This window comes from Ziziphus jujuba, chromosome 12 (assembly GCF_031755915.1).
Source record: "Ziziphus jujuba cultivar Dongzao chromosome 12, ASM3175591v1".
Lineage (NCBI taxonomy): Eukaryota > Viridiplantae > Streptophyta > Magnoliopsida > Rosales > Rhamnaceae > Ziziphus > Ziziphus jujuba.
Window position 1 is genome coordinate 3,714,619 of NC_083390.1, and position 17,343 is coordinate 3,731,961.

Genomic DNA, 17,343 nt, shown 5'->3' on the forward strand with positions numbered 1-17,343 from the left:
TGTAAATGTTATTTTTTTAATACAATATTGACTAATTAAATTATTATTCTTAGGCTAATATACATATATATATATATATATATATATATATATATATATATATATATATATATATTATTAAATCGATCCATTGAAAGGTCTAATGCTCTAAATTTGACCTCGATATCATCTTTCTGTGAATTCAAACAAAACATTTTTGATTCATTTTTATAATATTATATTTAATTTTTTGTTCATTGTTTATAACGGCTCCTTTGTTCGTACCAATTCATACTTTTTCCTCACTACTAGTATTGTGCTAAGGCTAAGTCATTATTTGATTTTGACTTTATCTATCACCTATACGTAAAGTATATTTTAGGAAATTTTTTTCGTAAAATCAATTAACAAAATTAATATGAAGTATATTGTATTTATTTTTTGGCTTAGTTATTAAGCCATTTATGTTTACTATTGGGAGTTCATGATTTCAAAACAGTAAGATGGAAAACATTTATTATCAATGATAAAAAAAATTATGTAAAGAAGTAGCATAAAGCCAAATTATGTATATATATATATATGTATATATATCCACATACCAGGTAATCGTTAACTCCGATCTGCAGAAACATACAATTTAATTACATCCTTCTGAAGTGTATGGGCTCCACAATGAAGATTTTCAGATGATGCAGGGAGAGTGAACTGAATTAAAGAGATTTTGGGATTTTCTGCAATGTTCGTCAATGCAAAGGAAGAAGGCTGAAAGGTACCTGACCAACAAAAGAGAAAGAGAGAGGAAGACACAGTATACATTTAATGTGGTAGCAGGGACAGTAAGAGAGAGGGACAGAAGTTAATGAGGGTAGATAGAAATGAGAGATGGTCAAAAAAATTGTTTTAATATTATCACCTGTATTCGAGACAGTCAATGAGAAATGGAAAATTGTTATTTTTATTTTACACTTTCATATCCATATATTTAAATAGTTTACAAAAGCCAGACAATTAATTCCCTCCTAACAAGTCTCATTTGGACATACTACCATGGAGCCGTTCATGTAGAAGTGATTGATACCATCCATTTAAATTATCATCCTTCTTATTTATTGCTTCTCCACGTATCAAATAATATGGAGAATTTAATAATGAAATTGGATCCTTACACATCATATTGACATGAGAATCAAGTACAAAAACTAAAAACAAAATCTGAATTAGCAAGAGGAAATTGTACAAGTGTTTTATGAATAAAAACAAGAGAATATTACACCTCCTAGAGAATATTACAGTTCCTACAAAAGCCTCTGTTGGTATCAATCCCAACTTGACCCAATGTTCCCCATCAGAAATGGAAAGGCTTGAAATTGTCACAGCAATTAAACATCAGCCATGGTAGTCAAGGATCACCTGCTGACAACACGATTAACTGTTAGTTAAACAATTATATGAACCCTGCAGATAGCAACTAGCTGTCAATAAGCAAAAAATACTATCTAGTTTGCATGAAAAGAATCATGAAAAGGAAACTCCATATGAATGATAAACTTTCGGGTGTACCATTTTCCAGGGAATCATGAAAAGGAAACTCCATATGAATGATAAACTTTCTATGTACTTTTGTGATTTTCTTCATTTGGAAAATTCTCCTTCCCTGTATCAGACTTCTTATCTGCACAAAAATATATGAACAACATAAAATAAAAATGAAAAATATAATGAGCACTGGGAAATAAAAACCACCATAGCTGAATATATTACCCTCAGTAGAAATGGACGTTTCTGTTAACGTATATAATGTGCAACCATGGAGTTTAAACAGTAAATTTCCCTTATGATTCTCATGTTGATAATGAAGTAAATGCAATAACTAACAGCTTGCATTAAACATTAAGGAAAACAAGAATTATACATGACAACAATAACTGATAACAACGAAAGCAGTTATATTTAATCACCAACAGCAATTATAGTAATAAAATAACTATAACTACAATTATATTAAAACACAAATAAGCGTGCAGACAATTAAATTTAATAAATAAGCAGCATTCAATAATGGAAAACACACAATTACCATCTTTAGAATAACCTCCACAGCACCTTTGCCATCACCAAGAGCTCCATTTATTTCATCAATCACCTAGAGAAAAAGTAGTAACTTGTTTCTTCTGCATACATTCTACAATAAGAAGGGTAACCATAAAAAATAATGCCAACCAAGCACTTTGGCCTCGACTCAACAGTGACAGAGTTCATCTGCACTACATCAACAAACTAAATTGTTGTATAAAGTAACCTATAACACAAAGCAATACATTGTAATAGCTAGCGAAAAAAATAAAAAAGAAAATAAAAACACAAAGTAACTTTATACAAAATTTCCAATCTTAAAAGAATCTAATATTCAGCAGATAAAAATTAATGCAGATCCATGTGAAAAAAAACAAAAACGAAAAAAGAAGAAGAAGCATATATATACAAATACATACATCAAGGACCAAACCCATGGATTTCATTTTGGGGGGGGGGGGGGGGGGGTGGAAATTGGAAGCTGGATGAAGAAGCATTCACTTGAAAAGACAAGTTGAGCATCATTTTCACATTCACAGGTAGGTTACTAATTTTAAGTTCTACCCATGTGTGATATTCAAAATCACAATTTCACAGCCACAATTTTATGCTTTGAAAATAAATTAGAGACGCATAGTACTTAGAAATTGAAGGATATAACAGCAGAAAGTTTAACATGACAAGAGTAGTACAAAACATTTCTACCAATTGTATATGATCATTGGCACTGTTGACTCCATCTATGCTTCAAATTTTTTAAACAACCATGATAGCTTTCAGAATGCAAAAATCATATGCACTATAAAATGGAAAATGGATTGGAGACACAATAGAAAAGAAGATATGGTACCTGTAGGGCCAAATCATAACTGCTATTCACATCTTGCTCGAAATAAAGTAACTGGAAAATAAAGCAATTAGATTATAAATTTAATGTCACATCAGCAACACAAAAGAAAATGCAGATGCAGAGAGAGAGAGAGAGTTCATAGTCATCAAACATGGTATATAAAAAATTTAAATGCAAAAATATGAAATATACATACCTTAAATTTGCTTTGTGCATTTGAAGTAACTCTTACTACAATACCACACTCGGCTTGTTGCTCGTTGATCGTAATACCAAAGAAATGAGCATTTTGCTTATACACCTGCAACAAAACAAAATCAAGCAAAACGGAAAATTCTAGAAAGAATGAAAGTCCATGATAACAAACATGAAAGCACCTTTCCACTAACTGATGACAGAATGGAATGTATCCCTAGTTGGCTGTACTCCATCCAGCATCATATCATCATACATATCTCTCAGCAAGAAATGCCTACCACCACCGTTATTAAAAAAAAAAAAAAAAACAGAACACAACTTTCACAATTTCTCCCAAAAAAAAAAAAATTCCCAAGACCACTAAAAGAAAATCAAAATTAGAGACACTGCTTGCGTAGTTCCTCCGTCCCAATAACAATCTAAAATATATTATTTATTGAAAAAAAAAACTATTTCATTATTAGCGAAACAAGAAAGAAAATGTCTCGGGAAAAGCTTAAGAATTTGAAAATGGAGAGGAGAAGATTACCAGTGATTGATCGAATGAGCCTCATGCTTTCCTACTTCGCTATTGCCTACCTGTTGCTTCTGCTTTTGCTCCTAGGGCTCTCTAAAACCCTGCAGTTTTCTCTCTGAGTCGCTTCTTCACCATCTCCTTCAAAACGCGCAGTCTCCACACTTACAATCCGGCCGATGAGAAAGGAAACAGAGGGCTCCTAAGGTCTGGTTATGGATAAAGAGATGGAGGAGAAAAGTCGAAGAAAGGAAAGAAAAAAATATATAAAAAAAAACATAAGGGTATTTTGGGATTTTAAAAGATTGGAGGGGTAGATAAAAAAAGATATTAAGTGAGGGGGTAAAATTCATTAAGCTCGATCATACGAGGGTATTGGGTCAAATTCTCCATGAATTATCAATGGGTTTATGATTAACAATGAATTTTTTCTTAAATATATATATATATATATATATATATATATATATTATTATTCAATTCCAATTCCGAATTTGGGTCTTTCATCAAAAAGAAAACTCCGAATTTGGATACATCAACAACAAGCCCAGCAAAACCACCGCAATTGCTGGCTTTCTCAATGCCTTTAATGCTTTTCATTATGGTATTAGCCACAAACTCAAAATGGGTTTCTCAATGGCTTTGCTAACGAACCCAGAGCAATTATGCAATCCAACAAAATGCTTCTTCGCCAAATGGGTTTGTTAACATGGTATGGATATATGCTTCAAGCGATAATGAAGCTGCTGCCATAGATTCTGAGGATGGGATTGTACGGAATCATAGAAGAGATGGTGTGAGAAATATTTTTGGGTTCGGAAATTGAATTTTATGGGTCTGGTTTTTAGGGGGGATTATAAAAATCTAAGAGATTTTGAAATGGGAGAGTCATGGCCAAGCACCTGTGCTCCGTAATTAGAGGCCGGAAGTAGTTTGCCGTTTTGCAATTGGGACAAAGATTGACGGCTTGATGAGCATTTAGCCTTGGACTTATCATCATCGGAAAGGAATAGATTGGGCAATCGAGGGTGATAGTGGTGACGGAGTGGCTGACGGGTGAAAATTAAAAAGAAAGAGTAAAAATACGAAATTTGAAGAAGAAGTTCCAGTAAGAACAGAGGGCGCAACATCGGAGAATATGGCTTTTGATCCGTAGGCGTAAAGAAAAAACAAATGATTAAACTAAATAAAGGTTAAATTGTCTAACAGAGCTTCCACAATAAATAAGCTTTGATTTTTGTGCACATTAGATTGACTATTGCATAGCATTATTGGAAATAATTTTTTTTTAAAATTATTTATTTATCTGGTGTAGTAAAATTTTTTTAAAATAACAGAATCAATACACATTTCTACTAACGATGATCTAAATTTCTTTCGATCTAAGTCTTAACTGAGACACAGTTAAGTCTTTTAAGATTTAAGACCAAGAGGGGAAGGAAAATGAGGAGTGTAATGTAATGGATATGTTATTCATGTACTTGGAGACAAAATTAATGATCCATTTGCAAGTTCTCAATAATTATCATAATTATTATTAGCAGTAGTAGTAATGAAATATAAGTAATGTGGTTAATTATATGTTTGTAGAACAAACAATTTACGTGAAAATTTTAAAGCTACGTAAATTTATACCTTATTAGTAATTATCAACATTTACATCAGACAACAATAATATTGCAGAATATCTATTAATTTTGATTCATTTTTCAAAGAATTATTGTAATGTAGACGATACTTAAGAAGAAGAATACAATTTTTAAGGTTAACTTTTCTATATCTTAAATATATTAAATTTTCGACTAATAAAATAATAAAATATCATCATTTTTAAACATTTCGATAAATCTAGACTAAGGTGTCAAATATTAATTGGCAGCATGTAGAGCCTTTTTTCTTAACCTTTTTGTATTGAAAATCCATATGAGAAAATGATAAAACAAACTTATTAATCATTGACAAATGAGCATGGATGTGGTGCTGTTGATGGTCTCGCAAATATCATTTTTTTTTTTTTTTTTAAAAGGACTATCACGAAACATAAATAAGGAAGGCTTGGGAAATGGAGTGCAATAAAGATGAAGATACCAGGGCAAAAGAGATGGCTGAGAAGTTCACGGCTGAGGACATTTTGGGTGCAAGGAAATTTGCTTTATTGTTTCCTGGGCTTGAGGCTATTCACCAAATGTTAGCTATAACTTGATGTATACATTTCTCCAAGTATACTTGATGTATACTCTGTGTGGAACAAAGAAGCTGATGATTAGACAGTGAGGAAACAATAGTAGGAAGCTGGCACTTATGCTTCATCCTGATTAGAATTAGCAAGTCTATAGAAGCCTGTTGGAGCATTTAAACTTATTTCCGAGGCATGGACTTTGCTGTGATCTGATTAAACCAAAATAGCAGCTTATGACTGGAAGAGGGATGCAAAATCATTCAAAAAGGCTCCTATCGTTGGGCTTATCAGAATCAGAAGGGGATGCAAAACCATTGCCATGAAATATAAAAAGTCTTAAAATATTCTTTAATAATCTATCATATCTAAAAACTACAATATAAAAAGTATCTAGAAATAACTTATTCTAGAATAATTAAGATTTTAAAATTACACTTACTATTATACTATTCAATTTATAATAATTTTCTTTTCATCCATTTATATATAATATTAATAAATATATACATTAAAAAATAATTATTTATATATATTTTTATCGTTATATACAATTAAAATAAAATAAAATAAAAAGACTTTTACAAGGCTTAAAATTTTAATTTTAGTTTACCAAACATTCATTGTAAGAAAAACTAGCTGTTGCTTTAAGAATAAAGAAAACCCTTTTGCTTGTCCACACGTGTACTCTCAGTTGACAATGAAACTAGGCAACCAGAAAACCCTCACATGTACTTCCATCAATGTGTGAACTCTTGTTCTCTCCAACCATATTTACAGTTTATCTATTTCTTTGCTTTTCAAGAATATTTAAAGTGCAATATGCGTAAATTTTTTAAATGTAGAGAAACATAGATGGAGCTTGCTTGCTTACAGATATCATATAGCTTTTTGATAATGACAAAAGGTCTTTAGAGTCGAGGCAATTTTAGACTTTTGTTTTGTGTCAAAATTGGAGTATTCAAAGATATCATTCTTTAAAACGATTTCTGTGAACCAAACAAGACAAAACAAAACAAAAAACCCAACCTGGTTAAAAAAATTAAAAAAAATAAAAAGATAGAAAAATCAAAGGTTGCAATTTTCAACTTAGAAAGCATTGTAGCATCAATAGGAAGGGGTCCTTTTATTCATACTCTCTTTTAAGAACATTAAGAAACCACTGGTCTGGTAAATTTATATTTAATTTTTCCTACAGGCTAACAACAAACAAAACAAATTACAAATTATAGACTCAATGTCAACAACAGGATGATATTGAGGCCATCTCTGATAACCCAAGGCTAAAATTAAGCCACTCCTCCGCTTGTAGCTGTCCTGATTATCTGAAACAGAGCTGTAACGCACAAAAAAATTAATGGCTATCAGTATTTTACACCAAAAAAGGACCATTAACTTAATAATAATGGACTTAAAAATTTATGCACTGAGATTCCAATCTAAAAGAAGTCTTGGTTAATCCAGAATATAAACACAAAAAAATCCACAATGCTCATGTTAGACCAAAAGCAGCTGATGCGTATCATTCAGAAAACCATGAAAATTTTAATGTCAAACTAATAATGAGATAATATGATAAAATGGGCAAGTTATAGGAAAAAGTCTTACATGATCCAATGACAACAAATATGAAGAATCCAAGCAGAACAGGGCCAACAGGGTAGTCCTTTCCCTTCTTAACGCTAGTCTCAGGCACAGCTCCTCTCTTTGTAATGTTCTTCTCAAACTTCCCCACCTTCCTATCTGCAAGACGCCTTGATGTCGTCTGTAGCACAATACATTCATAACCCATTAAAATTATAAAACAATCAAACCCCCTACTTCAATTTTGGGCAATTTTTTTTTTTTTAAATTTGATTTTGTCGAAAAAATTTGCATCAAACATCAAAATCGGTTTCAACCAAAAAAATAAAAATTGAAATAATTAAAAATCGCCAAATAACCTAATCTAACTTCTAACGTCGGAATTGGGAAAAAGACTAAGTCTACGAGATCTACCAAAATTTTAAAAATAATAATAATAAAAGCTGAGAAACACAATGTGATTACGTAATACACATGATTAAAGCCTGATCTACAAGATTACATGCTGCAAATACACTAGAATTGAAATTAACATGAAATTTTAACCTATAAAACAATTCCGTCATGAAATTCGAAACAAGAATAAAAGGCAAATTATAGATCTGATCAATTAAATTCATCAAGATAATTTTTAAAAAAAATTCAGATCAAGAACATAAACATCGATCGGAAAACTAAACGGAACCAAAACAGAATTTCCAAATAATAAGATTGCGATAACGATCAGAGAAAAAAAAAAAAAAGAAGAAAAGCGGAAAAACGGTACCATTTCTTCTAGGTAGAGATCTGCTCGATGGAAGACGATTAGAGCACGAGAAAGTCGTCGGCTATTCCTTCTTTCCCCTTCCTCTCAGGCGAGTTCACGCCCTCGCCCTTTGAATTTATCTCAAAAAAAAAATCTCTCTGCAAAAGCCTGTTCTTGCATTGTTTTTCCCATTTATACTAGCTGAAGGTGGAGGGTAATTATAAGATAACACGATTGTCACGTTTTAGCGTAACAGGCTTCATTGTCAGCTTCTCATTGGGTACTACCACGCGGCTTTGAACTACGTGTCTTGAAATCGTTGGTCCTTGAATTTGCATGTAGGCTAGCCGGCGTCACGATTTTGTCAACATGGAACCGGTGACCAGTCTATGAGAATCCGTCTCCTATACGGACTGCGTCTTTTTTTTTTTTTTTTTTTTGGGGGTTGAATGACTGCGTCTTTTTTCCAGAAAAGTCTATATTTACGTAATAATTATTTATTACTTTATGCCAAAAAAAAATATATTAATAGATTAATAACCCAAAAACATAAAAGTAATCCGAAAAACTAGACCATTGGTCACGGACCAATATGATGTTAACTGCAATTTTAAGTCTATACCACTCATTCAATTCAATTGAAACTTTCCAATCTAATTAATATTATAAAAAAAAAAACCTTTGTAATCTAATTAGAATTTTATTTATTAAATTTTAGATTCTCTGTTAACCCAAAAAAAAAAAAAAGTTAAATACATTTTGCCCTGAATTATTACACTTTTTATATCTTACCACTTAAATTTCAAAAATATGACAGTCCTTCTTAAATTATTGTTTTTATTTTTTTTTTAGTACAATACTTTCATTTTTTTTTCTTAATAAACTTGGCAAAATTAGGCTATAAATGAAATAAAATATAATAAAACTTTTTATAATAAAGTAATTTTAAGTGTATATGATAAAATTTCATATATCAAAAATACATATTTAGACTAAAATGATATAAAAATAATAATTCAGGTGACAATTTAATGTGTTTGAATAATGAAGTGTAAAAAATGTTATAGTTTGGAAGGCCAAGTGTATTTAACCAAAAACCTAAAAAAAAAAAAAAACGTTTTGATTTCTCTGTGCTCGTTTGTATGAGTTAGAATTAAACACATGTACTAAAAAAAGTATGTAAAAACTAAAATAAAAAAATTGAATTATTATTATTATTTTAAAGCAAGGTAAGCCGGTGGCGTCCCTAACATTTCCACATTTTTTAGGTTATTGGTTCGTGTCATATGTTCTTTCCTATTTTTTTCATAAAAAAAATATATATCCTTTTTAATTTATAAAATATTGTAATCATATTAGTTGTCCTTATTGTTGTTGTTGTTGTTATTATTATATATAAAGAGTGGATAAAGTTAAATTTTAAACTTGTCGAACGCAGGATAATTGCTAAGGAACTAAAAGGATGTTGAGTTAGGTGGAAAGAGAGTGTTTAGAAAACGAAAGAAATGCAAATAGTTGTTGATTGTAAAAGTGTATTTTGATGTAGTCTATCAAACTTGCTGGACGTTTTGTGGTAGCCTAGCCTCCCAATCGAAACATTTCCCCAAAAATTTTGATTATATTTTTAATTACTTATTTATTTTTGGTACAAATGGATAAGCAATATCATAATGGTGGAGTAGGTGGACCCCGCATAACATGCCATATCACTCGGTCATTATCTGTTCACGCGCATACGTTGGCCCACTTGGGGGCAGCACATCATTAGTGTTTCACGCAGATTGTAAATTTGCAATTTCTAATTTTAAAATTTTCAAATAAGAATCAATATTCATTTTTCATATTTTAATTCGATTTTGAAAAACAATAAACCTCAAATAAATTCCAAGACTTTGAAGAATATTAACGATTCTTTCCTTCATAAAAAAAAAGAAAAGAAAAAAAAGAAGATACGATTCTGAATTTGAATTTGTTGGAACTTGGAAGAGGTTGAAAAATAGGATTTTGTTTGCGTAAAAATAATCCACTATTTACCCAAAAAAAAAAAAGAGAGAATTACGAAAAGCCACTAGCACCAAAAGTAACAATTAAAGATGAATAAAAATAAAATTTAATAACCCAAAATGATTGGTTGGGTGTGTCACGGTTTCCATCTATTTTATTGAAATTGGTCCCAAAAACCAGACTAATAATTAATAACTGAATCCATTTATTGCCTCCATTAATCTACCAACTTTGCTCAAATCGAGGCTTTAAAGTGCAATCCCAATTTCATTTATATTTTTTAACCTTTTCAATGGGTATTTTTAAAAAAAAAAAAAAATTCAATGGGTTTTATTTTATTTTTATATGTAAGGAGCTTATTGTTATGAACCTAACTTTTCCAATGCTCCCATGAGGTATTTAGCATCTTCATTACTAAGTAAGCCTTACTTACAAGTTATCACAATATAGAAGCTAAGATAAATGAGAATCCAACCCTTTATATAGAGGGCTTGGCACGTATCATAAGAATACAATATTCTAGATATGTACATATGTCACCTATCTAGTTAAGATTCTAGATTATTCTAGGGTTATGTACAAGATATTTACATAGAGTATTCTAGAGAGATTCTAATCTACATTAGTCTAGGTTTCTCTTAAATCTTCTGGGCTTTCTTGGATCTTCATGGAGAGTGTAGAACCTTTCGGTTAAACCTTAAGAATTCCACTCCTTTTTGCACGGAACGTGACACTCTCCCCCACCTAAACTCGCGATGCCCTCGTCGCGCCTTCTTCCTGGCCCGCCAAATGTGATTTTTGAGTTGCCATCGTGTATCTTTGTGTTCTCCACTTATTCACCATCTGGCAAGTTCTTCTCCTTCACTAAGTATTTGGTGTAGTTTAGGCACGCCTCTACGTTGAACAACTCGATCCGCAGGTGTGGCTTCCACATTCTTGTCAGGTGAAGTCACTATCACCATGGGTGCCCTTCTTGACTTGCCTTTCTTTGGGGCTTCCTTGCCCTCTTTCCCTACAATGGGAAGTGACCTCTCATAGGGTCCTATCACCCCCTTATGCTCCTTGTGCAGTATTTTGGGTTGTTGGGGTAGCGGCTTGACTAAGTTCCCTTCCTTAATCTCTACATGCTTCGTCTCGTTATCTCCACAACGCTTCGTCTCGTTGTCTCCACAACTTGAGGCCAATGCATGCAAGCTCACTTGCTTCAATTCCTTTGGTACATCTTGCACCTTAGGAGATGTCTTAGCATGGCTTGGAGCATCCTTGCTAGGCTTTTGGGCAGCAACTAGGTTGATTTGCTCCTCCTTCTCAACCTGCAATGTTGACAAAACTTTAGCCTCTTGCTTGCTAGCTTGTTGCATAGGCACCATGCACGTCACTCCCCCATCCATGATGCATAACGTGTTTGCAAATGGGAGTGGGAAAGTCTTTACTTGGTTGAAGAATTCCATGCCAAGTACAACCTTGTAGTCATCCATGGACATAATCGATAGGTTCATTTGGCCATCCCAATCTCCAATGGTGGTTTTCACACCTCTAGCAACTCCTTGGAGAGGCTTCGGTTCCGAATTCACCGCCTTTACAGAGCCCCTTTCTTTTGTTGTCTTAATCCCAAGCCTTTGTACCTCCTCCACCGATTGGAAATTATGTGAGACACCCGTGTCCACCAACGCCTTGGTGAGCACTCCATTGAGTTTTGCCTCTACGAACATTAGGCCACCCTTCTTTGTCTCCTTAGGAGCAACCTTGATAGCATTCAACAATTGTAAGGAACCTATACTAGTTCCTTCCTCTTGCTTCTCCTCGTATTGGGTAGTCATGGCATTCAAAGCCTTCCTCTTCGGACAATCCCTAACCCAATGTGGTCCATCACATAAGAAACAAGAGTTTTTGGGTTTGGAAGATCCTTACCTTCTTTAGATGCCTTACACCTTGAGCTTTTTGGCTTATGTGCACTTTCTTCCCTTTCATCCTCTTTAGACCTACTAGGTTCTCCCCCACCTTTTCCATGGTTGGCTTTCCATTCATTTGGCTTTGGAGAGTCTCTTTGGTTAGAGTAGTCAATGAAGCCTTCGGCATACGCAATGGCACTAGCCAAATCTTGTACTCCATGCCTTTTTAACTCCGTCTTTGCCCAAGGTTGTAGACCATCCATGAAGTAGAAAAGGAAGTCTTTATCCGATAGGTCCGAGATCTCCAACACCAAGTTGGTGAACTCCTTGATGTATTCCCAGATATGACCCACTTGCTTGAGTCGTCGAAGGCTACTCATTGCCTCATCTTCGACATTCTCCGGATAAAATTGCCTTTTTAGATCCTTTTTAAAGTTATCAAAGGTATGGAAAGTGCACGTACCTTGCTCTATGTCACTATGCCTCCTCCTCCACCATAATATGGCCATGTCGTTAAGGTAGAGAGTGGCAGTCCTAATCTTTGAAGCATTGTCCACAATGCCCATCGCTTCAAAGTATTGCTCCAAGCCCCAAAGGAAATTCTTGAGCTCCCTCGCATTCCTTGCCCTAGAGTAGGACTTGGACTTTGGCACATCGATTTGTGGCCCCTTGCGTATGGTGGTTGTCCTTGACACCACCGCCTCTTGCAAAGAGCCCAATCACCCCGTATTTCTTCCATTTGTGTGCGGATAGTATCCAATTCTCTCTCCAACATTGCACGAAGGTCTGCTACCTCCCCCATGCATTGATCGCGTGTTGAGCGGAGCTCCCTCCTTAAGGCATCGTCTAGCCCATTGAGTAACCCTCTTACGGCTTGATTGATGGCGATGTCCTTCGACTCTAGCCCATTTAGGTGACTCTCCAGCGCCTCAAACCGTTCATATACTCGAGCCACACGCTCCTCCAGGTGTAACTCTACGTCAGTCATCACATCCTTAGACTTGGACTTATGCCTCTGTCTCCCTGCATTGGGGTTGCGTTGCTCTTCACGACCTCACACATCGGTAGCTCCCTCCACATTGATGGTAACCTCCGAACTAGCCATCTTACCTACTTCCACGTTACGCCAACTTAGCACCTCCCTTGCTAAGTAAGCTTTGCTCACAAGCTATCACAATGCAGAAGCTAAGAGTAAGAGAGTAGGAAGTAGGAGAACTTGAGAGAGAGTTTGAGAGAATGTGGAAAATGCTTGTATTGCTTGAATCCTTGGATATGTTACAAATAAGGGTCCAACCCTTTGTATAGAGGGCTTGACACGTATCACAAGAATACAATATTCTAGATATGTACACATGTCACCTATCTAGTTGAGGTTCTAGATTATTCTAGGGTTATGTACAAAATATTTACATGGAGTATTCTAGAGAGATTCCAATCTACATTAGTCCAGGTTTCTCTTGAATTTTCTAGAATCTTCCGGGCTTTCTTGGATCTTCGTGGAAAGTATAGAACCTTCCGATTAAACCTCAAAGATTCCACTCCTTTTGCATGGAACGTGACATTATGCTTATTAGGTATGTGCCTGAGGACAAAGGCCCATGGCCATTCCAATGGCAGCAAATTTGCACAATCAGAAAAACAATTCCCACCAAAATGCTTTAGTAAAGATTTTGAAGAGATATTTTTTCAGATCATGGTTTTCAACCAAAATCAAATGATGAGAATAACATCAGAAACATAGCAATATGATAATTCGTCCAAATTAAACGCACCGACAGTAGGAGACCATACCATTCAATGCCTGACTGCTTGTTACTCCAACATAGTCAGTAATAGAAATTTGGCCAAATTCCTAGAAGGCTATGCAGAATAAAAAATGATTCGTTTACAAAATAGAGAAATATCTGCTGCCTAAAATATTTGAAGAAATGAGCAAGAATTTATTGCAGCTTACCACCATTGTATCCTAGGTAATATGCATCCTCACCTTCATGCCTCATTCCAAATTACCACGTGAAGAAGAATTAGTAAGTAGGATAGCTAATTTCGGCCAAACAAGCATTGGGCTTGTTTGTGTTGTATTGGATTGGATTAAACTAATTTATTAAAAATTTGGTGCAATTATATTGACTAAATTTAAAATATTGTAATTTAATTAGTTTGAATTTAAAATAGTTCAATCCAATCCTATAATATTACGTACTATTTATTATGTTTAAATTCATCAAATTTTTTTTTATGATATATATATATATATATATATATATATGTTGAAATATATATATTTATTACCATTAAATCGGTTTGGAATTTTCGGAAAATAGAGCCTTCTGTGTGGAATTGGATGTACGTGCATGTAGAGATGACCTGTTATCATTCTATAACACCCTCTTTTACGTAATTACTTTAAGAACAGTGAAAATTCCTAATGCATTTAACAAAATTCCTACATTTTATTTGGAGACCTTTCCAAACTGTAATAAATCACCACAGAAGCCGAAGTCCAGGATATATTGATAGTTTTCTAAAAATTAAAATGTTTTTTGGAAAATATTTTCTAATAATGAGAGAGAAACCTCCACAGAGCAGCTTAAAGAGCCTTGTCATGTCCTGCCTCTAATAGGTGGAGTACTCGTTACAAATCTGAAAATGGAAACATCAATATGCTTGACATAGCGCTATAGTAATTGTCAAAAGTAATTAATAAACAAACAACAAAGAAGTCTAGCTTTTTACTTTGCTACAGTCAGAAAGTCGGGATCCCAAAGTAAAAAATCATTAAGGACTAAGATACTACTGGTTTATCCAATAGTAAACCCTCTTCGAGCTGAATAATTAAATTTCATACATACAGAGAGAGAAAAAGAAAACAATAATGAAATGTTGTCTAAACAATAGTAAAATAAGCAAACAAATGTAAGCATAGAATTTGTAGACCCAATTAAGAAGGTAAGCTATAACTAAAATAAATGCTGGTGTAAACTAAATTTCCCACCCCACACAAAGTTTTAAAAATTTTATAGCGAACCTGATGTCTGAGCCTTAGCTTTTTCTTTCATAGTATCAATGCTCCTGATGTGAACTACGAAAAGTTGGGTTCCCAATCGAATTGATCGAGCAGTTGCCTTTCCTTACAACTACATATTAAGAATCGTGGAAGTCATGAAATGGAGCATAATGTCAAAGGCGTAATTGGAAAAGAGAGAAATAAAGTTATTGAGATGAGTATAGAATAACTAAAACTTCATGGTTATAATTCTTCATAAATTAATGTTTTAAATGACTTAAGTGTCAGTAAGCATGTCCAGCACAAAAAGTATTTTTAACATGGCATATATGAATGACAGTTAAGAAACAAAATAAGAAAAAACAATTTCAGCAAAGGAGAAAGATTCTTCCCAAAGAAGTAGTATCTCGAAAAATGACATGGGGGCCTGTGAAATGCTATTGAGAATTAGGGAGAAGAAAAGCAGTGCTGTCTTATGCCCCAAAATGGTAACAGCGAAGGATCTTGCCGTTACCACAAATAATGAAACCACACCAATAGCAACATAAAAAGAAATAAACAGAACAGGGTTGAATTTCCTTTCATATGCTAGCCAATAATCACTGCAAAATTAGAATGGCTTGCCAAAGAACAGAGAGCAACAATACTGTTGTTGCAACCAACCAAACATAAGCCACAGTGCAATATGTTGTTTCTACACATTCAACCTCACTCTGCGAGTTTCTTTCTCTTCCTCTTCAACACACGTCCACGAGATCCATGGAGATTTCATGAGCAGCTACTAGAATCCAAGTCAGAATCTAGAAGATCATCATGCTTTCCTGATTGCACAGTCATCCAATCTCTTATTACCATAATAAGATCAGCATTATGCAAGAAGTCCACTTGATGTGTTACGAGTACAATAGTCTTGCCTTTGAGGGCTTCCTGGTGTCACGGTTGGGACATTTCATCAAACACTTGGTGAGCATTCTCTCTATTTTGGGCCTTATAATCCACTTTGGGCCTATTTTGGGCTTTACAATTGACTAAACACCTAGAGTAGTGTAGAATTCTCTAGAACATTATGGAGAACTCTAGGTCAAGCCATGTACATATCCATTTCTAGATGTTTCTTTAGATATTTTATGTAAAGGAGGTGGGAAGGATCTAGACACCCATTCTCCATCGTAGGATCAAAGCAATCATAGCCGTAGGATTAGACTTTGTATGCCTATAAATAGGTGGAGGCCTCATTTGGCCAAACCATCCAAGAGATCCAAGAATCCAAGCTACATTTGTAAAGCTCTCTTTGTAGCAATATACTTTCATTCTCCCAAACTCTCTTTGTGCTCTAGCTTTCTTTGCTTAGCTCTCTCTTTTAGTGGGCAAAAGGCTTACTTAGTTGCAACAAAGGGTCGGAATAGCAACTAAGGCCGCACGGCTTGAAGGGTAAACAAACAAGTCCGTGACACTGGGCACATTCCTGCATGTGAAATTGTATCAAGTTTATGCAAATAACTTAAACAAGATTCTAGTTTTGAAAGCATTAGACGATTTTATAGAAGCAATATTTATAATACAATGATCTAAGGCATCTATCTTGCACCACATTGGATTATATTCATTCTTATTCTTTTAACTCTGCCAAATATGATTGGCTAACGTTGACATAAAAGTCAAGTTAGCAGTTTGATACCCTTGATTAAAATAAATTATTAAAGAAGCTATATATATATTTTGGCGAAGTATTGAAGAAAACATATAGTATCGCATGGAGTAGCGCCGACCTTAAATAGTTCCAATCCGGTGTGAGGATCAACAACCCTGAAGACACATCAAGAAGATAGCTATAGAATGTTTTCTTCAATAGTTCCACTCTGAATCCATATTGATGTTTGAGCAACATATGTATAGGCAGTTGTTCCACATACTCGTAACTGTTAGTGAACAAACAGCAAAAAGGGTTATTCAATCATTATTGTAGGATAAACCACATAATAAATGCATGGCAAAAGAAAATGTAAAGGTTGTCATTTTTCCAGAAATTCTTATGTATTTGCCCAAGAAGAGAGCATATGAGCGAAGACTAACTATAGTTGCTATCTTTGCCTCATTTATGTAATATTTTTCAAAATTGGTTCTTCCTTTTCTTCATCCCAGCCAAACACTTTGATGCAAAATGCACACTCAAGCATACCCACAAAAAATAATGCGCCATTGACATATGGGTTGGATTCGTCCAAGGACCTGGCATGTTTGAGACGAAACCATCTCTGTTCTCAAACAAAAAACCCATCATCAAAAACAACCCTTTGAATTCCCCAGAAAGCACAGCA

The 17,343-nt window shown here is 34.1% G+C and overlaps 1 protein-coding gene and 2 long non-coding RNA genes across 3 annotated transcripts; all 3 read right to left on the bottom strand.

The window, feature by feature from the left end:
* Nucleotides 1-1,151: 1,151 nt before the first annotated feature.
* On the bottom strand, nucleotides 1,152-2,435 carry LOC132800323 (uncharacterized). Its single transcript, XR_009635356.1, has 3 exons — nucleotides 2,060-2,435; nucleotides 1,543-1,654; nucleotides 1,152-1,395 (listed from the first exon to the last, which is right to left on the bottom strand). It is a non-coding gene; the product is annotated as an uncharacterized LOC132800323 (long non-coding RNA).
* An 86-nt stretch (nucleotides 2,436-2,521) lies between these two features.
* LOC132800322 (uncharacterized) lies at nucleotides 2,522-3,926 on the bottom strand. The gene is made up of 3 exons (XR_009635355.1): nucleotides 3,683-3,926; nucleotides 3,102-3,377; nucleotides 2,522-2,956 (listed from the first exon to the last, which is right to left on the bottom strand). It is a non-coding gene; the product is annotated as an uncharacterized LOC132800322 (long non-coding RNA).
* Nucleotides 3,927-6,892: 2,966 nt separating this feature from the next.
* Nucleotides 6,893-8,304, bottom strand: LOC107428289 (uncharacterized). Its single transcript, XM_016038803.4, has 3 exons — nucleotides 8,144-8,304; nucleotides 7,402-7,558; nucleotides 6,893-7,129 (listed from the first exon to the last, which is right to left on the bottom strand). The coding sequence occupies exons 1-3, from the start codon at nucleotides 8,144-8,146 to the stop codon at nucleotides 7,083-7,085; spliced, it is 207 nt and encodes a 68-aa protein (XP_015894289.1). The 5' UTR covers nucleotides 8,147-8,304; the 3' UTR covers nucleotides 6,893-7,082.
* Nucleotides 8,305-17,343: the final 9,039 nt, after the last annotated feature.

What these genes read in the sequence shown, in the direction of transcription:
- LOC107428289 (XM_016038803.4), bottom strand. An exon ending in ATTTGTTGTCATTGGATCAT is followed by an intron (nt 7,130 to 7,401) that starts GTAAGACTTTTT and finishes TGTGCGTTACAG; the next exon opens with CTCTGTTTCAGATAATCAGG.